The sequence below is a fragment of the Ambystoma mexicanum genome, chromosome 11, assembly GCF_040938575.1.
Source record: "Ambystoma mexicanum isolate Mex_15411 chromosome 11, UKY_AmexF1_1, whole genome shotgun sequence".
NCBI lineage: Eukaryota > Metazoa > Chordata > Amphibia > Caudata > Ambystomatidae > Ambystoma > Ambystoma mexicanum.
Genome location: NC_090934.1, coordinates 1,100,299,472 through 1,100,324,797, shown reverse-complemented (window position 1 = coordinate 1,100,324,797; position 25,326 = coordinate 1,100,299,472). Strand labels below are relative to the sequence as shown.

General features: G+C 46.7%; 1 protein-coding gene across 10 annotated transcripts in view; it reads left to right on the top strand.

Moving 5' to 3' along the window:
• The window catches only part of HERC1 (HECT and RLD domain containing E3 ubiquitin protein ligase family member 1), a 3,379,312-nt gene that overhangs the window by 3,115,770 nt on the left and 238,216 nt on the right, over positions 1-25,326 (top strand). For all 10 annotated transcript variants that reach the window (XM_069624399.1, XM_069624403.1, XM_069624396.1 and 7 more), the window contains exon 68: positions 3,977-4,079. In XM_069624399.1, coding sequence (XP_069480500.1) covers positions 3,977-4,079 — 103 coding nt within the window. The remainder of the gene's footprint in view (positions 1-3,976; positions 4,080-25,326) is intronic.

Below are 25,326 nucleotides of genomic sequence, written 5' to 3'. Positions count from 1 at the left end.
AGCATGACGCGTCCCTTCGGGTCCACGTGTCTTCAGTGGCAGGCAGGCTTGCCTTCCACATGCAATTTTGGTGCCAGAACTTTGCTGACCCCTGGATCCTCTATGTAGTATCCTCTGGGTACCGCCTACCGGTCCCTTCTCCTCCTTCCTCCCTTCCACTCCCAAAGATTGGGAGGGCAACTCTGTTGGCGGAGATCCGGTCACTCATCGAGAGCCAGGCTGTGGAAGATGTCCCAGTTCCCAGATAGGATTGGGCTTTTGTTCCAGGATTTTTGCCATACAAAAGAACCACCAGGCTGGCCTGAGAGTTGTGTTGGACCTATCCACCCTCAGCCTATCTCTCCCTCCCTCTTCAGAAATTCAAGATGGTTACGCCAGCACTCGTTGCGGAGAGACTAGACAAGGCAAGGGAGACTGGATGTGCTTCCTTGATCTGAAGGATGCCTAACAACACGTCCCGTTTTGGCAACCACATCGCTCCTTCCTGCGCTTCAGGATCATGGGCTGCCATTTCCAGTACAATGTTCTACCATTTGGCCTCAACTCAGCCCCCAGGGTATTAACCAGACTCATGAATGCGGTGGCAGGCCGCCTCAGGGCCCAAGGCCACCACGTCTACCCGTACCTGGACGACTGGCTCGTCAGGGTGAGATCTCCAGAGGCAGTTATGCACACTTCCTCTGCACTTATGAACACACTCCACGACCTGGGGTTTACCATCAACCTCAAGAAGTCTCTGCTGCAGCCCAGGCAGAGCCTCACCTTTCTGGGTCTCATCTGGGATACAAGCTCCGAAAAGGTCTTTCCCTCGGAGGACAAGATTCCGGCCATCAAGAGGGCCAATATGCACTTCCTTACCAGAGCAGTGACCTCGGCCTGGTGGTACCAACACTTGCTGGGTATCATGGCAGCAGTCCTTGGCCGTGCCACAAACGAGACTCAGGATGAGGAGGTTACAGTTGCACTTCGCAGCCTCATGGAATCAGGAGAGGGGCTCCAAAGCGGAGTTTATCAACGTACCGCCTTCTCTCCACTCGGACCTCACTTAGTGGTCGAGGGACTGTAACCTTCGGACAGGCAAGCCCGTCCAGCAGCCGTCTCCACAAGTCACTATCACTAGGGATTCCTCCCTTGCGGGCTGCACAAGCCACTCTGCACAGCCACAGCGTCCATGGAGTCTGGACCTGGCAGGAGTAGGGGTCACACATCTACTGGCTGGAACTCAGGGCCATCTAGTTAGCTCTCAGAGCTTTCCTTCCTCTCATTGGGGACAAGTCCGTCCTTATCCAGACCGACAACTCCACCAGCGTGCGCTATGTCAACAAGCAGGGTGGTACCAGGTCCCCTCCGCTGTACACCCTAGCGGTCAGCAAGTGGGAATGGGCCTTGAGAACAACATCTACCTCTCGGCCGTCAACCTCCTAGGGGAGGCCAACTTGGAAGTGGACAGGCTCAGCAGACTGGGAGCAGACAATTACAAATGGCAATTGAATGACCAGGTGCTGATGGAGGTCTTCAGCAGATGGGAGCCCCCTCCGGTGGATCTATTTGCCTCCTGGAAGAACAGGAAGTGCCAGCAGTTTGCATCTTGGCAGGGGCTGGGCCCCGGCTCACTGGGCGACGCATTACAGATTTGGTGGGAAGGCATGCCAGCTTATGACTTTCCTCCCACACCCCTGGTCCACAGGGTAATCTGCAAGATAAAGGGCGCTTGTCACCGGAGTCATTCTGATAGCTCCGTGGTGGCGGGCGAGACCATGGTTCTCCGAACTGCTCAGCCTCATGGACAGACCACAACTTCACCTTCAGCTCAGTCAGCCCATCTCTTGTCCCAGCAGGGGGGTAGGGTCATCCAACCCGCTCCACAGAAGTTAGCGCTTGCAGCGTGGTTCCTGAGCAGGTCACCCTGAGCCTCTCTCATAGAGATCATTCAGGGCGCCAGGAGCAAGACAACCAGGAGCCAATACAATAGTAAATGGACTAGGTTCTGTCCTTGGGCAGACTCCAAGGAGATCGACCCCCTTGCGTGCACACTGGATGACGTACTCTCCTTCTCGGCACACCTTGCGCACTCGGGTGTACAGGTGGACACATGTCGCACCTATCTGGCAGCCATAGGGGCCTACAGAATTTCGGAGGAGCAAGTCTTCTTGTCTTCCAACCCGATAGTCGAAGCATCTGGTGGGCTAGTCCAGGCTCTACCCGCCCATCAAGAGGCCACACCCCGTGTAGGACCTCAATGTGGTGTTGGGCGCCTTGTAGCACAAACCCTTCGAGCCAATGGCGTCCGCGGACGACATGGTTGGTCACCATTCAGACAACTTTGTTAGTGGGACTCACCTCTGCTCGCAAAGTCAGTGAGATCCAGGCTCTGGTGGCCTCAGAACGCTGTACCACCTTCCACAGGGATAAGTTGGTCCTGCGGACTTACTCTGCGTTCCTACCTAAGGTACCCTCAGCTTTCCATCTAGACGAGGAAATAGTCTTCTTCGCTGACCCCAAGGACGAGGCTCAGAGGGTCTTGCACTGTCGGGATGTCAGACACCCTCTGAAATTCTATCTGGACAGGACCAAGGGCTTCAGTTTGTCAGACGCTATTTTTGTCACTTTTGGGGGCTCCAGACCAGGCTATTAAGTATTTCTGTTGCACGGTGGATGGTTGCTGCCATCAAAGATGCCTATGAGGGGCTGCACAAGCCGCTGGCAGCTAACATGCACGCTCATGCTGTCAGAGCCAAGGCCACGGCCATCACATTCCAGCGGCAGGTTCCGTGGCAAGTCATAAGCACGGCGGCTACCTGAGCCACCCCTTCGGCTTTCTGTAAGCATTACTGTTTGGACGCTGGCTCCAAGTCAGACGCAGCCTTCGGACAGGCGGTTCTAAGGAACTTATTTGCTCAAGGAGGGTCCCCCCTCCACCCTGGGGCTAAATTCATTTGTAATGGTTATGCAGAATCCTGTGCAGTTCCCTTGGGGAGCACTGCAAGAAGATTAAGACTACATGAGTAAGCAGTAAACCCAATTGGTAGCAGTCTGCACCACCCAGATGTACCTGGTAGCTGTGGCTGAGCAGTCAGACTTCTCTCAAGATGAGTAGGGCAGTATACAGAGGATACACAATAGGGCTAAAAACACAGTAGAGCAAGCAAACTCTGACCAGAGCTTGGTATCAAAAGTATATAATTATTTATTTAAAACACACTTTGGGAAATACGCTAAGCACTCTAAATCAAAGCAAGTTCAAACACAGTCAGATAAAGTATACACACCTCCCTTAATAATTATTAGACAAGTCTAGGTTAAAACACCACTATTTGTAAAAACAGATGTGAGCGCGTAACTTAGATGGCACTCCAATAATTAAGTTAAAGGGATAGAAAAAGGCAGGTCCTGATAGAGTTTGGCCGGGATGACATCTGGTCCTGGCGCTCGATTGTGCACCTAATTTTCCAATTACTGTTCAGACCAATGATGGAGAAAAAACATTACAGAGAGGTAAGTAATTAGTTCTTCTCCGGACAACCCATCCTTCCTTCCAAAAGTGGTGTCAGAATTTCACATTAATCAAACAATTCTGATGCTGTCCTTCTTCCCTGTTACCCAATCAGAAGTGGAGTCTTGCACTTTTGGGGGCACCCAACAGGGCATGCAGGCAGAAATAACAACAAAAGTCTTATGGATTTTGGCCTGCAGATTGCGTTGCTATAAACTACAAGGCAGAGTTCCACCTGAGTTAAATCAAAGCTGTAGCATTTCAAAGACATGCTCCATAGAAGGCAATTTGCAAGGCGGTTATATTTCGCAGCAATTAAGAAATTCCACAGTAAATGTTTTGTGTAGAATTTTCTATCCACATACCTAGGACAAGGGCACATTATTAAATGTTCAAGCAAGCTCTCTCTGATTAATTTTGTGTTTGACTTGAGTAATTCCTTTGTTTTTTTCATTACTTACTGCAGTACACTCTTTCTTTCAGAAAGTGGATGTTCTCTGCGGAATCGGAATTAAAAAGGTTGCATGTGGGACACAGTTTTCTGTTGCATTATCAAAGGACGGGCATGTCTACACATTTGGACAAGGTAAGGCACACTTCACAATTAAATCTTATAGGCCTTCTCTTTTTCAATTTTCAGACGAAAAATCTTTGTTTATATCTATCTCTGCATTTCTATTCTTGAAAGCACACTATAGCAAGAAGAAACACAAACATGGGAAATATTTACATTGTGAGAAAAATATTAACAAAGGTTTTACAAAGCCATAATTTTCATCATAAAGCTAACAAGCTACGTCCCAAATTTGAAAAGACATTACTAGCCCAAAAATTCAAAGCATCAATCTTTTTTTTTTTTGGGAAGAACCAAGTAAAATAAGTCGGTGTAGTTTTTCTAAAACCAGTGTAATATCAAATGTAACTGTTTATGCCACCGAATGAAAAATAAAATTGATTTTAAAAAAAAGAACTGTAATATCATATTCCTAGGAACCTGATATCAATCACTCTTAAAGGAAGCACCACCCTTTGTGAAGAGATAGTGGGACTTTGGATGGCCCACTAAGGCAGCGTTCATGTAGTCCAATCTAGGCAGACAAGCCTCTGCATGTTGTATCTAAATTCATCTGACTCGATTAATATAGCAGCCATTGAAAATAGAAGGACGTTGTTTTTTTGAATTTATGTGCATATCCAGTTGGAAGTTTTGCTCCTGGATGAAACCCAGTAGTTTGGCATATATGTCTATGCTCGCAGTAGTGCCACCCACCGTCTTCTCCCAGGTTTGAATGGAAACCATAGTTTTGTTATGGTCAAGCTGAACCTACGTTTTAGCAGTATTTAGGTTTAATATGTTTCTAGTTATCCTTCCTTCAGTCTGAATGAGGCAGTACTTTAGTTCAGATGTTTCTTGTCAGAGCTAGAGCACACATGTCTGTAAAGCAGTCTCTCTTCTGCATACTGGTAAAGCTGTATGGCCAGCTCAGTCATCAGATAACCCAGTGGCACTACATAATACTGCTTCTCATCTGTTGGCTTTGGCAAACCTTGTGCAGAGGAACTTTGGACTTCTTACCCCCGAACCAGTTAGTTACCTGAACGTTGAATCTTTGAGGCATGAATAGCTTACTTACCTGTTAGGGAAGGACTGCTGATGTGAGGTGCCTGCCTTAATAAGTTGTAACGTATTGTGTTTTATTGTGCTTTCTTGCCACTTCACTGTTACAGTTAGTGCATTGTTTTGTTGAATTGCTTTGACCTGTATTGGAGGTTAACTTGTTTTGTAGTCCCATTTTGTCATTGCTAACAGCTGTGTATGATTTTATGTGCATGTAGCTATGAGTATTTCTTTAGTGTGTGATATATTTAAAATGTACTTCATTTGTTTTTATGGCCTAAGACATAGTGTCATTTTAAACATCTGTGTTTCTTTATTACTTGGATGTCTGTGTTGTTAACTGGGCTTATACACCAGGGCCTTATCTCCAGAAAACTACTTACTGCTCTATCACCCTGTGATAGTTTGGCTAGACTAAGTGCTTATAACCTTATTCATCAATAAGGTTGGTCTCTCAGAACCCTACCACAGAGCTAGTTCTGAAAATCCCTCCTAACAATAAGCATTGGTCAGAACATGCAGGATTTCAGCCAGCACAAACCCAGACAACAGTTGTCCCCAAAAAAGTACGGGCAGTTATGGGAATGTTTTCGAAGTCACAATTCCGATTTCTATGGGAGTACGGAAAAGGCCCTTATTATAAAGGTGGCAAAGTTTGGGTTAATCAATTTAGAGGCTGGAAAATAGTTGGCATATGCAGTTGGCCTCTTTAATTTAACAATAGAAGTTAATGTTGGTGAGCTTTGCTACGCTTTAACACTTAGGGCCTGTGAGAAACCTGAAGGTGTCTCCCTAGCTAGTCCCTGGGGATCTGTCATCCAGGTGGCCAGGACACAGCCATCGCATTGGATCCAGTTCTGGGGGTGGACCAGTGAGGGAGGATAACCTGTGTGGGGTGTCCTTGGGGAGTTGGGCACCGACAGGTGAGACGCAGTCTCCCCCTTCTTGCAACACCCTTCCTACCACATAGGATATTCCAAAACACTGCCCCCACACCCCCACCCCTTTTCCGACATGAACACTTTCGCACAACACAAAAGACAACGGACTACCACCAGAGCCGTTTACCTGACATTTCCCAATACATGGTCCAGGCAATTGACCAGATTCACACACACCTGACTGCCCTTTCCAACAGGGATAAAAGGTGGGGCACGAGAGCACAGTACGAGCAAGGCAGACCGCATGACGTGGGATCTAACTCAACACGGCAGTTCAAGAGAGAAAGACTGTGCATACCGAGAGGGTGAAAAGGAGAGAAGCGACCTTGCCCTTTCCGACCAAGGCCTGTGAAACCTCTACAGAAGGATTCATATGTCCGCGAACAATAGCCAGCGTGTGTTGCAGCAGATGTCAATGGTACACAAGACCCTCCTCTGCTGATAACCAAGCCAGGGAGAGAAGTTGGTGTCCGTGGTACCAACATTGACTCCAAAGAGAGAAAATCTAGCGGTTGATCACAGCCGATGAGTCGAGGGGAAAGTCGATAAGAAACCGAACAGTGTTGAACAAAAAGTGGCAAGTGGCAATCGGCAAAATTGAACTGTGAATGGCGGATAGAGCTATTGATGCAAGAAAGGGGAAAACCAGCAGAGTCCGACACCAGGTGGGTGCTCACTCAGGGAACTCTGGGCATTACCTGATTGTTGAAACTACCATAACCAGAAGGCCTTGTGAAAAGCTGAAAATTGGTCAAAGTGGTCATACAGGGGTCTTGTAAAATCCTCTGTACAGTCGATAGTCTTTGACCGACAGATGATTGTGAAGCTAAGGGAAATGATTCCGACTTGGTGAAATTAGCGCATTAACATTGTCAGTGTGTTGCAAAGATTGGCAAGAGTAAACCCGGCAGAGGGATGCCCACAGTGAACTTTTTTGCAAAAGTTGGCAAGCGTGAACCCGGCAGAGGGATGCCGACAGAAAGGGGCAAAGCCTAAAGAACTGTTTAAAAAGACATTAACATTCATGAATGCAAGAAAAGCCATAGTGAACCCGAAAGAGGGAGGCTGATGTCCGAGAGCGGTCCAACCCCGAAAGAGGGAGATTCGGTGCTGGAAAGTCATTACCCAAAGTGCATTTGGAACGTTTTATCTGTTTTGTTGAAAATCTCAGGCCCTCTAAGGCAAGAGACTTTGGTTGAAAAGAGACTTAAACATCGAAGAAGCTGATAGCTGGTACGGAACTGTCGTCTCTAGCTGGGAAAGCTAGAGTGTGTGCTGTGCTCAGGAGATCCACCTTATCCTGTGCTCTAAACCTGGGGAAGGGAGGCCACTGGCAATCACATCCTGACTTATTATTTGTGAATACTTCTTCTTTTATTGAAACCTCTATCCCACTCTTTCTGTAATTAGTTGTAAGGATTTGGCAATGTATTTTGTTTTTTTAGTATAGGCCTTTTGCTTTGCCAAGACGCCACAAGGATTGCCTTATTTTTCATTTGATGATCGAATATTGCTCCCATCTTAGATTTAGGTTTAGGCTAGGCGTTTTTCCACCCTGCATTTAAAGTTTAATAAACACCCTTGAACTGTGATCTCATGTGTCTGTCTTTACTGTTGCTACCATGAGTTCCTCCCAGGCCTCATTACAAGGTTGGCGGTGTGGGAAATAAGCTGATTTTCAGAGTAAAAGTCGAGGATGCACCTCCAGCTTGTTGCTGGTAGAAAATCCTCCACTTTAACTCTAAAAATCAGCGGATTTACTGTGCAGTAATTCCGCTGGCGGTAAATACACCAAAAATCCCCATGGAGTCCTAGGGACTCCAGACATGGGGAATGGCCACCACTTGTAATCCTATGGTAACTCCACAGGACCAAGTGGCAGTAACAGTAATTGATTTGAGCGGTATTTCAGTGAATTTACTGCCAGAATACCACCAAACCCGTATTGAGGCCCTTGGTCCTGGCTGTAAATACTTAGTTGGAATTCATGTTCATTCATCTAGATCTTCCATTGCTTCATTTCAATGGCAGTCTGCAAATTTGACTCAACTTGGCTTTCTGTTTCTCAAACTTTCCTTGATACTCTCGAAAGCTATCCTGCAAGATTGCATATTTCCACCAGCTCAAGTTTTTCCTTCCATTTGCATGCTACTATTTACTGCCTCTATCACCTCGGAGAGGGGATGAAATGCCCCAATTATTGAGGAGGGTGAAGAGTAGGGCAGATATGCTTGTGGATTCCTGGGAGTTGAGGGGAAAGAGGAGAGCTGGGAGAGACTGAGCCATGAGGAGGCATGAGAAGCAACATATAGCCGTTGCAGCCAAGTGCTATGTGCAGAATGGAGAGTGGGCTGCTTCATCCCAGTGGCTTGTGTGATAAGTTAGAAGCAGGAGACGGACAATGAAGCATGATTTATAGAAGTTTTATTCTTTCTGAAAACACATCTTTCCCTAACTCTATGATACTAAGCTCTACTCTACACAAACTAAGGTAAAAAGGCGTGCTTGTCAGAGTGTCAAGATGGTTAAACATATATGAAGTCCTCTCTCCAGAAATTCCATTCTAACCTGCTTTCTCTCCCCACTGCTCAAAAGAAGATATACAACTACCAAGACATACATTTGGCCCTTCTCATGGGAAATAGATGGCTACGGTCTTCTGATCCCCCGCCATTGTGTCTCTTTACCATAGGCCTTTGCCAATGTTCACAGTCCAAAAACATGTAGTTTGTGTGTGGCTGGTGTGCCGTCCTGGGGTTCCAGGCGGGTATTTCTGGTTCTTCTTGAAATGTGTGTGTCTCACACTCCTTCTCTCTTCAGGGAGACATGCGTATTTCCCCCTTCCCGTAGTCTGGGGTCTTTCACTCTTTCTCCTCCGCTCTGGGGCTCGCTATTGCTCATTTGCCACTCTGGGCTTCTCTGTTCTTTCCCCACACTGGGGCTTCCCTCTCTCTATTTTCCCACTCTGGGCCTCTTGGTTTTTTCGCACACAGCCAAGCTTCTTTTGGTTTCCCTCCCCACTCTGGGGCATCTCTGGTTCTCCCACACACTGGGGCATCCTTTGATTTCACCCGCCGCTCTAGGCTTTCTCTGCTTCTCCCCCAGACCGGGGCTTCCTTCGGTTTTTCTCCCAACTCTGGGGCTCCCCTGCTTCTACCCCATACTGGGGCTTCCTTCAGTTACTTTCCCCACTCTAGTGCTTCTCTGTTTCTACCCCACACCGGTGCTCCTTCCTCTGGCCATGCCTCCCGCTTCCTGTTCCTCACAAGCCACTGCGTACCAGTATATGGTGAGTAGTGCTCTATGGGAGGGCTATGTAGGCCGACTGTCTCACCACAGAGCCGCTTACGCAACTCCTCAATTGGGACTTTGCAGCAGTGGGAGTAATCTCCTGGATACCGCTTGCTCAGTGTGGGAGCTGGAGGGTGGTTCTCCCTTTGGGCTCTGCGTCGGCCCTCTGAGGTACTCCGTTGGGCTGCCTCAACACGCAGCTCTGGTTTCTTACCTGCTGGGCCGCATTGCACTCTGCTGGTGCAGATCTCCGGGTATGACGCTATGTCTGGCATTCTGTCTCTCTGTGTCTCTCTTCTCAAGATGCGCTACAGCGTAATTAAACTGTGCGGTTGGGGTGATGCTCCTTTCTGATTGGTTCGTTGCCAGAAGTGATGCCAGGAGATATTTTTTCTGCTGTCTTCCCTAAAGAAGGTGGAAAGAAGTTTGGGTCAGAAGCCGAGCCAGCCATTGTTAAATGGTTATCTCACACATGATGTCCTGCATACCCCCATACAGCTGTTGGTCTCTAGGAGTAGGAGTGGTAGCTTAAGCCCCGCTGTGGGTTTCCCTGTCCCCTAAGGGGGAATCCCCTCCAGAGGAATCCCACTTACCCTGTTCCCTAGGGGGTGTTAAGCGTAACAGGCTCACCTCCCTATTCCCAAAGGGGGTGGCTCCCCCTTAGAGAGAGGTGCCAAACTCCTTGGATTCATCACACTTGGCTCTCCCAGGAATGAGAAGAACAGGCATGAAGAAGGCACTGCGCCATCTTAATGGAATTTGGGGCCAGTGCCGCAGACCATACCAAAGAAATGAAGGAAGGAATTCAGACTCTATGGCAACCTCTCAGCATGATGGCAGCCCATAGCTCTATATGCTGCCTGAGAATTATCATAATAAGCATGGGTACCATCTTCAACTCCTCTTAACCTCTTCACGCTCACTGGAAAGATTAAGTACATTTCAATTGGATACATCGCACCCAGAAATTCCTCTCCTTGAGATCTATCCTGATAGTCCGCTCCGAAAACCTTTTCATTTAGTCTGAAGGTGGTGTCAGGTGGCCCGAGGCTCTTCATTCAGTTCCTTGTGACAGGGGAAGGAGTACAACCCCTAACACCCAGAGGTGCAGCAGCGGTGCGGGCAAGCACCCTCCCAGCTCCTCCTTACCTGTAGCAGCAACATTGCAGCTGCTGGGAACAGACGCTGGAGCAGGAGTGCCGAAGCAGGGGAAAGCAGTAGAAAGCTGGCTCAGCAGCGGGGGACCGGAGAGGCTGGGGAACAGCAGCCCGCGGGGGGTCACTCAAAGAGGCTGCATGTGTGGCTCTTAGAAGCAGCATGAGAACGGGGCGGTGCCAGCACCATGAAGAATGCTGCCTTGAGGAAGAAAACCGACCGAGCCAATGGATGGGGAGTGCGGCTCCAGCCGACAAAGCCTGCTGGAGCCTGCGCTAGAGGAACCCCCCTACACCACCAGGGTATCTTTATAGTGGAGCAAATCCTCCAGGAATGCCATACTAATGTGAAACCCACTAAACCACCAGAAAATACATTATTTCAAAAAAGCCCTACAGATAGGCCAGGCAAATAAGTAACAGCGATTCCTTCCAGATGCTTCTATAGCCCATGTTAGAAACACGGCAGAGAAGGGGCAGGGTTTCCAAACCCGTATGAATCATCTACTAGCCTGCTCCTGTCACACCCCTCTGAACCAGGTAAGTGATTGGTCAGGTATGAAGGCATCATGAAGCAAAACACAGAACAGATTCAAAGTTCAAACAAACTTACTTTATTTAACTTAAATGTCAGGATGGATGAAGGCCTAACTTGCACTAAGCTAAGGTAGGATTTACCTACCTAAAGAAACTAAGGACAGTCCGAGTCAAAGAGTGCAACTTAAAATTTTGTCTGTGTCCAACGCCTATACTTTGCCCTCCAACTAAAGCTAAACAATGTGTACGGATGTCAGCAATTAAAGAGAAAGTGTTCCAAACAATGTTCTGAGCTTCTTCGAGCTTCTGGCTTACTTTTCAGTTCCCCTTTCCAAGTATTAAACAGTTCCACAAAACTCTCTGGGTGCACTGCCCCAAGTTCAAAACCGCTCCACAAAGTCTTGTGGTTCCCGTCCCCAAGTCCAAGACAGTTCCACAAAGTCTTGGGTTCCCTTCCCCAAGTTCAAGACCAAGTTCAAACAAAACAGTTCTCAAAGGATTGAGATCCTCCCCAACCCTCTTACCAAGGGTCATTTCTCTGGTTCACCATTGCACATCTGTTAAAACACAAGTCTTTCCATGTATGTTTTCATTGACATGCTCCTTCAGGATATTAACGCTCTTGATTCCTCCCTTCATAGGATTTTCACACAGTCTAAGCACTGTAGTCAGACCACACGGCCCACCCATTACAGTTCACACAAACGATACCCACTTCTTGCCTTTTGTTCTTTAATATGGCTCCCATGCAGGGGTCCCCTTGGTCTAGGCGCAGTTGACAGACCACATGCCGAGTGAGCGGAGTCCTGCAGAGTCCTTGTGGTCCTTCACACCCTGCCCTAGTGCGGTCTGGTTTCCGTGGCTGTTGTCAGGAGGAGGAGCCATTAATTGAAAACTGGTGTGTGCGAGCGGAGTCCAGCCGAGTCCTTGTGGTCCTTGTGGTACGGCCGGGGGAGTGAGGGAGTGATCCTCCTCCAGCCCGTGGACCCATGGTCTGGCACCCTAGCCCATAGCCCAGCAGTCCTGTAGTGTATCACGCAAGTCCCTCTGGACTGGGTATATTCTGCTGAAATCATCAGGGTTGTTTTTGCTACCCTTGCTCTCTCTCTTCCCGTTTCATATGGCGTCATACGGAAGTTTTACAGCCTGACGCATACAAACTCTTACTTACTCATATATTCACATATACAGAATATATAGACTAAAGGCCTAAGAGGGCGGGGCGGGAAGAGTCGGACTTCGGCGGCTCCTCGAGCTGTCGGTGTGCACTGTCCTTGGCCTGACGCTCTACAGTTCTACGGCTCCAGGCACTAAGTGTTGGGGGAATAGCCGCTCCTTCACAGGAAGCAGAAATAAACAGGATCTGGATATTTGCATCTGCACTTTGGTGTTTCGGATACCTAACCGGACCACAGCCCTTGGGATCATCTTGTGACGCGGCTACTAACTAGCCATCTGGTTAATTGTTCACTTAGGGGGTTGCAAGGTTTCCTCTCCCCCGTGATTCTTACTGAGGATTTGGCAGTGGTTAAGACCAGTAGCTGTGGCTGCTCTTTAGCCTTTTCATGCGTTTGTATGCTTTGGTACCCTATGAATTTGGACATATTTTGAAACAGAGCTTCTGTATTTCTTTAAGCAGGCAAACAGTCACTACTAATGAAGACTTTTAACCTCGGCTGACCCATTTCTTTTCTTCAGATTGTGGAGTTCAATGATTCTAATGATCTTATGATGATGGAGTCATTTTATATAACTGGATTTTATCGTATTGTATTATCATTAACTGTGTAGCAACCTTTTATCTTTTTGATCCTTATTATAGGGAGCGTATAGGGATGTATCTCTTTGATCATTATTATAGGCATCGTGTTTTATCATTCATTATTTTCAATATCACCCTTTTCCTCTTTTTAGCTTGATGACTTATTTCTTTTAATCTGTTTTGTGCCATTTGTGACGTCCTGGTTAAATGTGCTGGTTACGTTTGATTAACATTATACTTGGGGATTAGAGTGTTTAGTGACAATCTTTGAGCGCTCACTATCCACTGCCTTGTACTTGGCTTCTGGTTACCTCTTAGGCAACCCCTGTAAGACTACCCTGCGACTGAGCTGAAAAATGTTAAAAAGGAAACATAGAGATGAGGGACCCCTGGGAAAAATGGCTACTAATGTTAAAAAAACAAAGCAAACGAGTCCCTAAGTTCATCATCAAACCTGGAGCCAGGGCTCTTAAGCCGTGAGTCAACACTCACTGGACTCTTATTGAAAACAATGGCAGGGAATCTGGCAGACAGGATACAAGTAACAGAAAAAGCCATATGGGAAGCTGCTTCTTCGATAGGGGCCATGAATGTTCTAGATGGGGGGGGGGGTGTCATTGATTCCCAGGGTTTCCTGTAATTTGAGTATCAAGGAGATTGGCACAGGGGGTGGGGCGCCTGGGGCCTCTGGGGGTGGAGGGGCTCAATACAGACAAGGGAGCTACTGGGGATCTTCCACCAAGCAAGGGTAATAGTATATTGGGTAATGTAGAGGAGAATGTGACCCCATTGGCACTTTCTGGGGGCAAGGGGGAGGAACTGTTTGAACAGGGGGATATCCCACCCTTGGGAGAAGTCTCAATTGCCTCATCTACAATGGAGGGCGACAAGACCTGGTTGGAGTCCTTATTGGATAGAACATTGAAACCCCTCTACCAACTACTGGCCCCGAATTCGGGGTCTATAACTGAGAACCCATCGTCTGAAGTAAAATGGCTGGCTAAAATTGAGGCCACCAATGCCCTGCTTCATTCGTTTAAAAGTGGGGTTATGAACACTCTGGCAATACTAGATGATACAATCACACCGAGATTTGAAAATGAAAGTGGAGGAAATTAGTCAGAACTGTGAGAGAGGAAGGCCCAGTATGGGGCAAGTTCCAATTGGAGAGAGGTGTTAAGTGGGGCATGGAGCAGGGGAGGGCATGGCTGCAGGAGATATTTCCCCCCTGGCTGAAAAGCCGCTAGTGTGCCAGTATGTTGTACTAGACCCAGGACGCTGCCAATTGGCATAATAAAGCCCCCACAGAGTGCCTTGGCAAAAGTCGTGGAAACAGGATGGGCTAGTGGGGCGAGTGTAGTATTAAGTCCCCCCGGCAGCGTCTCCCTTAGTGGGAGTGATAATGCAGATTCAGGGCTTACTGCAGGGTGCTCTTGAAACATCATCTTCTCTGATAAATAAGGCCTCACATTGGATACATTCTAATCTGATGGGCCCGAGTATTGACCCTCACACAGTTATAATGGCCATAAGAGTGGGAATTTTCTAACCTGATAAGAGCCAGGCATATGGTGACTTTGAATTTAACTAGAGGTCCAAGGGCTAATGGTTCGAAGTTTGAAAGTAATTTGGTGGGTCTAGACTACTTTCATCCTTGTACGAGGCTGGTGCCAGCCCCATTGGAGGGCCGCAGGGAAAGACAGCGATCTGGGCTCCTGGGAATGGAGGGTGGGTCCGTTTTAGTTGCCCCAAATATAGTGCATGCATAGGCATAGGCAACAGTGACTTGGAGTAACCCCCAAAGATCAGGGTGGGTCGAAAGCACTAGGAGGTTGGTGTCCCAGGATAGATTTGGGCCTTTGTCATCAGGACTGACAGGAGGTTGGCCAGCCACTCCCCCCATAGGAGGCCATAGGGAGCCAGTCTGGTGAGGGTGTGAGTCAACTGTAGCTTCTAAGGAAGTAAAGATTATTTCATGGAATTTTTATGGTTCAAGGGGTAATCTGCAGTTAGATGAGAGCGTGGAATTCTTGCAGTGCCATGGGACCATCCTGCTGCTGGAAACCTGGGACCTTGAGATTCCACTCCTGGTCGGCTATGTTTCCTATGGCATCCCTGCCTAAAAGAATAGGAGGGGGAGGTGCTACGGAGGTCTGGTTGCAATGGTCAAGGCTTCCCTAGCCTGTAGGGTGGAGGTGGTTGAGACCAAAATGGACTATTTACAATTTTTGAGGTTCAAACCCACAGGCACTGAGATGTTTGATGCTTTAAACTTCTACAATAGCCCCAACAAGGCAAAGGGGGATAAATGGCCTAAAATTAAGGAATGTTTGGACAAACGTGGGGCTTGGGTAGGGCCCACCCAACGCAGACTAATCTGGGGGGCGGGGGGAATTTCAATGTCAAAATGGGATCTGATCTACCATAAGATCTGTATGAGCCATTGGAGGACCAGATCTTCAAGGTTTTGGATCCCCAAATGGAGGATGACCGGGTATGTTCTAGGGGTCTTCAATTGAGTGCTTGGCTCATTGAATGGGCGTATTAACCCGGATATCCCTGGGAAATGTATGTTTAACAACCACTTTGGCACTTCAACCGTAGACTATTTTTGTTTGTCTTTGGACATTTGGAATCTCAGTGTGAGTTTTGAGGTACCCAGAGTGGGGAATAGCGATCATTACCCCTTGGTTCTAACACTAAGAGGCCTGGTTGAGGGGGTAAGGCAAATGTCTAGCATACCGTGCCAACTGTAGAGTGACGCAGTGTCTCAAAGAAGAACCAAATCGGGGAAAATTCATGGCTCTAGCCTGCATCTGAAAATATTGTCCATGCAGTAAAGGGGAGCTAATGGGAATTCTAGAGTACTCAACTGGTCCCAGGGAAGTGGTGTGTCTCTTTACAGCTATCCTGGCAGCACGTAAGGGGGTTTCTTGACTGTACCCAAACGACAGGGGAGTGGTGGCAAGAAGGGCTAGTTCAACCAGGCCTGCAGGACGGCCAAATTGGCACACTTAGATGCCCTAAAACGTCCAGCGATGGACAGACGGAGCATTGTTCAAGCTTGTTCTGACTATCGCAGAGCAATAGAGCAAAGGAAATTGGAGTTGGAAGATAAGGCCTGGGAAGACTTCTTGGAGGTGATTAGGTTGAATGATGCCATGGGTTTTTGGAAGTATGTTCAGTGAGGGCCCTTCGACAAGAAAAACCTGGGTCTGCAGTGTACACAAGTGGGGGCGGTGGGCTGTCTCTCTCATTTTGGGACACTCTTTGATGATGGTTGCTCTCGAAAAGAGAAGGGGTCTGGTGGTACCAGTTTACGTTTCACCATAGAGGAGGTGGTGAAGGCAATTGGGGCCCTGTCACAAAACCGTGCTCCTTGCCCAGACGCCATACCAGTAGATCTTTTTCAGGACTAAATTGATTTATGGGCCCTCCTGGCTGACCCTGGCTTTTAATGCCTACATCAGTTTGGGGCTCTATCCACCCTCTTGGAAGACAGCACTAGATGTAACTCTGCCCTCTTCCTATCGCCTGATTTCTCTCCTGGACAACTCCTTCAAAAATTTTGGACGGGTACTGTTTGGTCACATCAAAAGCTGGCTTGCAGAGGCAGCAATCTTTATGGACATCCAATTTGTTTTTCGCCCTGCTTTGGGTAGGATGGAGCAAGTGGTGAATTTGTACCTTTTGGTGTCCATTTTTGTGTTTTGCAGGGGCAAAGTAGTCTATCTCGCCTTTATGGACTTGAGCACAGCCTTCAACAAGGTTGGCTGTCCAAAGTTGTGGGCTGTGCTCGAGTCCATGGGTGGCCCAGTGGAAATCTTTGGAGTATTGCGGGTGATCCATGCAGACAGCAGTGCTAACGTTCGATTTGGGCAGGGGCCAGAACCCCCAGGGCTTTACAGGCATTGGTAGATGCCTATGCCTCATTTATGACTACCCTAAGATTGAAGATTAACACTGTCAAATCGGCAGTGATGTGCTGTAGTGGAGATAGGATGCTCATAAAGATGCGTCCCATACTGTGTAATGGGGAAGTTATTTCCAGGGTGGTAGAATACGATTACTTGGGCGTGAGATTTTCCAAGACCTTGACGGGTAGTTCCCACGTTTAAAAACAGTCTTTGGGGACTTATCTCGTTTCTCATCACAATGTAAGGGTCAGCATCTGCAATCAACCCTTAGCGATCTACTCATTGCAAGTTAAGGCAGCCATGCATTATGGAGCGGCCCTGTGGGATTATTGCAAGTCGGGCGACCTGCAGGACAAGGAAAAACGGTACCTCAAAAACGTATTGGGGCTCTCTGGTTCTTCTTCTTGTACTTCGGCTCACAGGGAATTGGGGCTGACCTATTTGGTCGATGACTGGGCAGCTGCCCCAAGCATTTTGTGGCTGGGAATATAGGGAAACAAAAATGCTACTCTGTCACTTCATTATAAGATCCTCGCTGAACAGGGACTTGTGGGCCAAAATACCTTGGCTGAGGTCGGTAAATGAGATTTTGTGTCAGTTCAGTGTTCCCAAGTGCCCCCTCTGGCAGAAATCTTTTTGCCACAGGAGTAAGAACATACAACGAGGCAGTGACCCGGGTGATTGTGGTCAAACGTGCCCTTGCAGCAAGGGTGACAGTCGGATAGTGTTCACAAGCTCATAATTGGGACTCCAACTCTACAGCCATATTTTGTCTGGGCCAGGAACAAACATCATAGCTGGCTCATTACTAGGGCAAGATTTGATTGTTTACGGCTGAGGGGTGTGATGCTGGAAATGCATTGGAGGGACAGGACATCCGTATCCTTGTCCTTTACTGCTTTTTATCCTGTGTGCTGTCGTGTTTTCCGCGCAGGAGTTCATGTGGGACACCTGGCGGTGCAGCTCTCTTTTGGTTTGGTGTACAGACCCATGGGATACCCTTATGGCACCCATGGATGGGGGGGTACAACCCTGTGCCTCTAGTGTATGTTTTTGGGCACCTGTGGGTGGCCCACACAGCAGGGTATGGGCTGGTGGCAGCTCTGTGCTGAATTGACTGGTGCCCTGTGCGTCCTCCATTTTGGGATGCCCAAGCCCTGTCATTGTAATCGGCAGATTCCTGATGTAGACAAGATGGGCCCCGTGGCATCTTGCCTTCCATCGCCTGTTACCTTGATCTTCCCAAAGTCCCGGGAAGCCCTGACTCTGTCCCTTCCCCCTGACTGGCTGTTGGGTGGAAGTTCCATATATGGTAGTGTGGGGAAGTGCCAACCAGACTAGCTGGAGCCTTCCCAACGACCGTATGTTGTGGGTACACCTGTGGGTGGGACCTGGGTGAATGGAGTGTGTGACGAATATACACTTCTTGTTGTGGATGTCTAGTTTCTGGTGTTTGACACAATGACTGAGACAGCCCTGCCCGAAACTGGAATGAATGTAGTGTGCAGTGTTGAATGGCGTGGTACTTGTCCGAATCCGCATTCTCTGTTGTGAGTGTCTGGATGGAGAAGAATGACTGCTGAATGCCCTTCTCAGTGATTGGCTGCCTGAGTGTGACCCAGTGGAATGAATGGGAGATCAACAGTATATCTGGGGACCTCTCACTGCTAGGATTCGTGTCCAGAAGCTGAAGTCCACTATGACGAGTAACTGGAGTAAACCTGAAGCTTGACCTTGAAGCCCTGCTGGACGAGAAGACTTGCTGTTGCTCTTCTTCATCAATCTGAAAGCTGCTGTGTCTACAAGGACTGACCCAGGAAGGACCTGGTAAGGCGCCCACTTCCCGAGCTACGAGGGACCATCGTGCACCAGCTGATCTTTGCCAAAGCTCCCTGGTAGACAGACCTACAAAAGGCTGCCGCCCGGAGACAGGGACTGCCGCAGAATCCCAAAGAGAAGCGCCCGGACTGTTGTCCGTCGACGACCGCCGTTGCCGACCGGAGCCACCGTGCTCCCGTTGCCTAAGAACTTTCGATTCACAGACGCGCTCATCCGCATCGCCGCCCGCCTCATCCCGCTGGAGAAGGCCAGACCGTAGACGCGCATCCGCCGGTGGGTTTCCCGCCACCCAAAGACCACAGACACCGACGACTCGAAGCCCTGGCTGGGCCACAGTTCTTCAAACTCTTGGTGGTCCAGAACTATCGACATCGAAGTGCCCCGCACGCCTCTTCGTTGCAGGACATTTACGCTTCCCCGTCAACGAGCAGCGATAGGAGAGAAGCTACCACTTCACCGCCGTAGTTCACCCTGTTCTTCACTGGACGTTCTACGACACGTGACTCCTGCCTTAAAGGGAGGGGCACTCAAGAAGGGCCGTCGATTCCCCGACGAGGAACGCTACAACGCCAGGTACTTTGGGGTTGCTTAACTATTGGAAAGGCGCTTGTGAACAATATATGGACTGGACTTGTGATATATCTTTATTCTACAGGTTGACCAGGTGGGGGGCTCTCCACACAGAACTGTATCTAACGGTAGGGCCCAGTATTCTGCCAATTGTTCTAACCAACTGCTTTCCTCTTGTATCTATTGTTGGTTTCCTTTACAAACTGATTTGTGTGACATTTAACCGTACAGTTGATGCACTTTAAAGAGACCAAATAGTAATTGTGGTACCACATAGAACTGTATATTTGCCATTATAGATAACCGAGTACAAAGTGAGTTATTGTGATATTGTACATAACCTTGAATATTAATTATACAAAGACTGTGTTTTAACTAATAGTGTGTGGACATTCCGTTTTTGGTGGCTTGGGGACTACACTGTACTTAAGAACCAGCCTGCATGACCTCCTGAGAAGCTAGGCCTTGATTGCTCGGCCACGTTTACCAATAATAGAGAATCTTGGCTGGGGTCCTCTGTGCCTCACCTTTACCATAAAGAGAGCGGAAGTACAGACCCCCCGACTCCGGTCTTTACAAGGGGCAACACAGCGAAATGGAAGGGTTATCCAGACGACCCTAGTTGCCCTGTGTGTGGTGCCCCGGATGAAAACTTGAGTCACTTTGTACTGTTTTGTCCAGGCTATTTGGAGATCAGAAAACGGACAATTCTCCTGATTCTAAAACGGATGGATCTGCGTCAGTATAGGCCGGCTATGATCTTTTTACTGTCTGCGGAGACCCAATTCACGGCACAGGCCCTGTTGTATTACTTTAAGGCTGCTATGTACAGAAGAAAGGAGTTCTTAGGAGGTTAGGATGCTGCACTTAATAATTTGGAAATGCGTGGTTTTAATGTCATCTCTTTTTAGAATATTTTCACATGTTCTAGTGAGCGATTGATATACTATGTTTATCTGCCTGTGATATGTTTGTTAATGATATGTTTTGTTTGTGTTTGATGGATGTTTTTATCTGAATAAACATAATTACACACTTCTTGTATCAGAATTATCTTCTTACAACACTGTATCGTGGTTAGCTTGGACACCATTCACTTGGTTATGTTGTTGATACTGCTCTGGCCCTTGCCAATACAGGTTTCCATTCAACCTATAGTTCCTTGACCACTTGGCTTATGTCAATACTTATTTCTATTCTTACACTCTTCTAGGGATTTTAGTTACTTTGCCAACACGTGTATTTCAATCAACTTGCTGTGTGGTATTGGTCATCTGCACCATGTTGCTTTTGTTCCATTCAAAACATTCTCATTATTTGCTTTTTCTCTGTGCGGTATTCAGTAATGCTTTCAGTTTGTACGGTAGTCAAAAAAGTGATCTGTTTCACGCTTGTAACTATCTTCACTTAATTTCAAGATTATAAGCACTTGCTTCAGTATTCAAAAGTACTTGTGACAGTTTTCACAATGTCCGACACTCAAGAAAGGCTTATTGCCGATTTTCGGAGCGTCCCAGTATGAGTGTTTCCCATCTGCACTCGCTGGATTCAGGCGGCAGTTCCCATCGGCTTTGTTCCTTCCTTCGCTGTGCCTTTCCCACATCCGCTGCCTCGCTCTTCTCTCGTAGAGGTTCGGGGAGAGTGCTGCTTGTTGTCCCTCTGGTCCGCGATGACCAGAGTGCTTCGGCACGCCACAGCGCCTGCTTGCGCCCCACACAGAGAGTGCATTCTCTGGGCCTGCCTTGCCATCTCTGGTCCTTGCCTGACACAGCTTTCCGCACTCGTGTCTCCCGCTCCTGTCTCTCCGGTTCGCCAGCATCCAGCTCCAGCCAGCTCCACGCTCCAGCCTGCTGTGCCTCCCCCTCCGTTGTGAAAAGCCTGAATTTCTATATCTGTTGGGCTGACTTAGTGACAAAGGTGGTGGTCATTTAGTCCAATTGCCTTACCATAGTTAAAGGGACATGCCTGAACTTTACAATACTCTGCAGGCCTCTTTCTTGTCTCAGTACTAGAGTAGTGAAATTGCCTGCTAGTGTTCATCACACTTAGTTGCCTCTTCCTCGTCTCAGTACCATAGTGTGTTGAATGATGGAAAATGTGGGTAGATGTGTTACAATAGCCCATAAAGGCCAGGGGGAGGGTTAAGCTGGCCTTCGTAAGGGAAAGGGGGATACCATATGTCTCCTGTGGATATCATCTCCCCAGTCCCCAAGGACCTGCAACCCAGGTGATCATCCCTCCCTTCTCCACCCCCAGGGTCAGGATCCAAAATAGATGGCTTTTCCCTGGCCACCTGAGAAGAGGATCCAAGGGTAGTAGGTGGGAGGATATCCTCAGGTTTCTCACACAGGGTAAGTTGGCCAATCGTAGGAGGAGACAGGAAATTTAAAGGTAAGCTGGGGATGGTTTTGTTGTGGATTTTAGTTGTGAGGGCAGGAAGCATAGGATGTCGTCCGAGAGACCAGAGGAGGAGAGCGTGGTGGTTGTTGGAAAGAGGGGTCTATGGATTGGTTGTGCGCGAGTATGAGGTTTGGGTGAAAAAGTGGTTGACCAGGAGTAGAGAAAGAGGTAGTAGTAGAGGTGGCAGGGGTAGTAGAGTAGTAGCGGGAGTGGGTAGTGGTCGTTGTAATGGTGGTAGTGAGAGGAGAAGAGTAGTAGGTGAGGAGAAGGAGTAGTAGTAGTAGTGGCAGAGAGGTAGAGGAAGTAGGATCGGGGAACAGATGTGGTAGTAGTGGGAAGCGGTAGCAGAGGAGGAGTAGTGGTAACATTGAAGAGGTAGTAGTGGCAAGTAGGTGAAGTAGGAGGGAGGTGTGAGGGTCAGAAATGTGAGACGGAAAAGTAGATTGTTTTCTCACAAGGCGCCATTTTATTAAATAACAAAAGGTGAGATGAACGCCTGTTTCTCTAGCCTAACCAGGATTTCCATCCCTCACAAACTTAAGTCTAAAGGAAAATAACCGATTATCCAAAAGAATCTGTCCCTCACACTAATATACATACAACAAAACATACCGGAAATGTCTTTCAATGTGAGCTTCAAAAAATAACATATGCATTCAGAAACACAAAACAGCCTTGTTATCCCGGTTGGATCCCTGCCCCCTTGATCAATACAGGATGTCTCAAACCAAAGTTCAATTTCAGAAAAGTTCCTTTAATTTGCCAAGTAGAAAGCACAGTTCCAAAAATGTCCTTTGTCTTGACTAAGTTTACTAATTCAGTTCCAACACACATTTGTTATCTTGAAGACAATTATTACAGCTACCACAATCTTTGTTTAGGTAAGCCAAACATTATGATCTCTTCATATGTAAAACCAAAAGTCAATGTAAATATTCTCCACTCTGAATACAAATCACTTTTTATCATATCACACTTTTCTTCATGCACAACATTGTTTTCTCAGGATGGTTTATATAACAGTTCATCAAAACACATTAGTGGAATTGTTACTTCCTTTCCATCACAACCTTCTACCACTTAGCGGTAATTTAAATCATCTTCTTCCTGGTCCACTCGCCTGCCAGGTCTAACCACTAATTGTCCCTTTCCTGGTGTACTCGCCTGCCAGGACAAAAACTCCTACCACTTCTATTTGTACTCTGTGGTGAGGCTTGTTCCAATCTTTCCACACTTACATCCTCAATGGGGAACGAAAAATCAACTGCTTCTGAATTCATTCTAATAATACTCAATGAGACCATGCGCCAAGATTTGTCACCATCACCACAATGTATCTATCTAATAGTGTGTGCCCTTTGGATGACACGTGTTTCGGCAGTATTTGGCCAATAGTAAAAAGCGAATATACTGACATATGAAAATAATAAAGTAATACAAGTGACAGACAATTACGGTTGGGATCAGGGAGGAGTGTGGGAGTTCAGAGAGAAAAAAAAAATTAAGAATAACTATGGTTACACAGTATGTATATAGAGTAAATAAATGAGATAATCTAGATATGTCTTAGGTAGAATGATTTGTGTCCGTTCTCTGTTACTAATTCCAAAATGTTGTGGTTTAGTAGCTTCCTTATATCAACCTAATAGTGATTTGACTTCAAAGTTATGCACAGTTATTTTTGTCCAATACATGCTCCTTAAATTAGTACCTCAGTAACAAAGTTCAAAGTCTTCACTCAGAAAGACCACTCATTTGAACATTAATATGACATATGCTATATATTTAGCATTAGTAATTCATAATAAACCTTACCATTTGTCTTCTGTGTTTTCTCTAACTCTTTCATATTTTAATGGGTTAAATCCCTGTAAGAATAAATCATTTATCCTGTGAGTCAAATGTATGTCTCTCTAATTTTGGTCCTATGTATACTCATTTTACTCATGGCTCAGTGATTCTAATAATTTAGATTAAGTTGTTCCATTTCCCATGAATGTATCTCAAAAGTTGACATTATTCTTGGATTCATTCAAAACGCAGGTGTCGGGCATCTTTTTTTTAACACTATCTCTGAAATGGCAAACACACGTATATCATAAAACATTATTCTCCGGTATTATGTGTTTATTGACTTAAGCGTGTGCTTATTACTTTACAATGCTGCGCTGCGGCGTGTTCTGTTATAGCCGATCGTCGATTACGTCTCCCCTCATTTAGCTTTTATAAAGTATGTGTATCCATGTAGATCAAAATGTTTCAAAACACTTAGTATCTCTCCATAGTCAAACATACGCGTCGGCTTCAGCTTGTGTCCGCGAGGAGCCGGCGCCATTGTATAAGTGTTATGATGTGCTCCCATGGCAGCCGTGGAGCGGTTTTACCATTTTCTATTTCCATACCCGAGGTGGGCGCCATGTTTTGGGAACAAATGCCCTGTACCTGCCTTAACATATCCATCGGATGGCCAGTCTCTTAGATTCTTAGTATTAGTTATTGCATTAATTTGGCAACCTATTATTTTATTGCTCTTGTTAATTCTCTTACTGCTTTGAGCTCATGCACTCAGTATCTGACTAATTACAGATACCTATTCTGTCTATTTCATTCCAAATGTACGTGAGTACCATATGTAAATTTTGGAAACTCACTGATACCGTGTATGATGTAATAATTGAGCACTGATATTAGACCTATCTTTTGGAACAGTATTTGGCTTTTTGCCGTCATAATTTTATGTGACGCGACGAGAATAGGATTAATAGCTAAACAAAAAGAGATAACAATAGAGGAGTCACCGAGCAGACCAGTGCAAAAGATACAAACCCCTGGTTTACTTTAATGCCTCTTAATTCAATCTTATCTCTTGATTTTCAACACATTTGATTCACAACTTCTTTTTGTTAGGCAGAATCCTATGCAGTTCCCTTAGGGCGCACTACACAAGATTAGGACCACAGGTGAGAGCAATAAATCCCCTTTGGTATCAGTCCGTTCCACAAAGATTTAGTTTGTAGCTGTGGCTGAGCAGTCAAACTTACCTCAAGAGGGAGATGAGCAGTATTCAGGGTTTACACAATAGGTCTACTGTACTATGGTACAAGGAAACACTGACCAAAGCTTTGTATTAAAAAGTAGTTATATTTATTTTATACACTTCCAAGAAAACACATTTATCACAGTCATCAAGCAAGTTATAAAGGAAAAATACACACACTCCCTATATAAATTGTAGACCAAGCGAACCAGAGTGAAAACTGAGCAAAACGGCACAGTGAAAACTACACACAAGGGAGGTTCTGACAATTTCTCACAAGGGAGGGAAACACAAGTTATTCAGAAATAGCTTCTTACACACCCTAGTAACACTTCCCATTAGCTTGTGACCCAGTTAGAGCAAGACAGTGCATCAGTATAAGCAGTACTTAAATGAAAACGGAGCAAAATGGCATTTCACAAGATTAAACAGTGGGAAGGAAAGAGTAGTTATAAGAAAGGGGTGCACCACACAGTTCGAATGGAGAATCAATCTCGAGAAGGCAGATTTAACAAATGTAGCCAGAGTCACTAGGCCTGTGCCAGAGTCAGTGGTAGAGGGCCAGGGCCCAGGAGCAAAATGTTCTTGTAGCTGCAGTCAAGTCTTTGGTTAACGATATTGAAAAGGTGGATGCAAAGGGCAAAACACAATGTTAAGAGAGGGGGGCAGCCAACCCAACAGGTAGGTAAAGGATTTAAAACACCTTTAGTGCTACCGCAAAGGAAGGGCGGCCTGGCGGAACAATGTACCTTTAAAGTGAAGAAGTG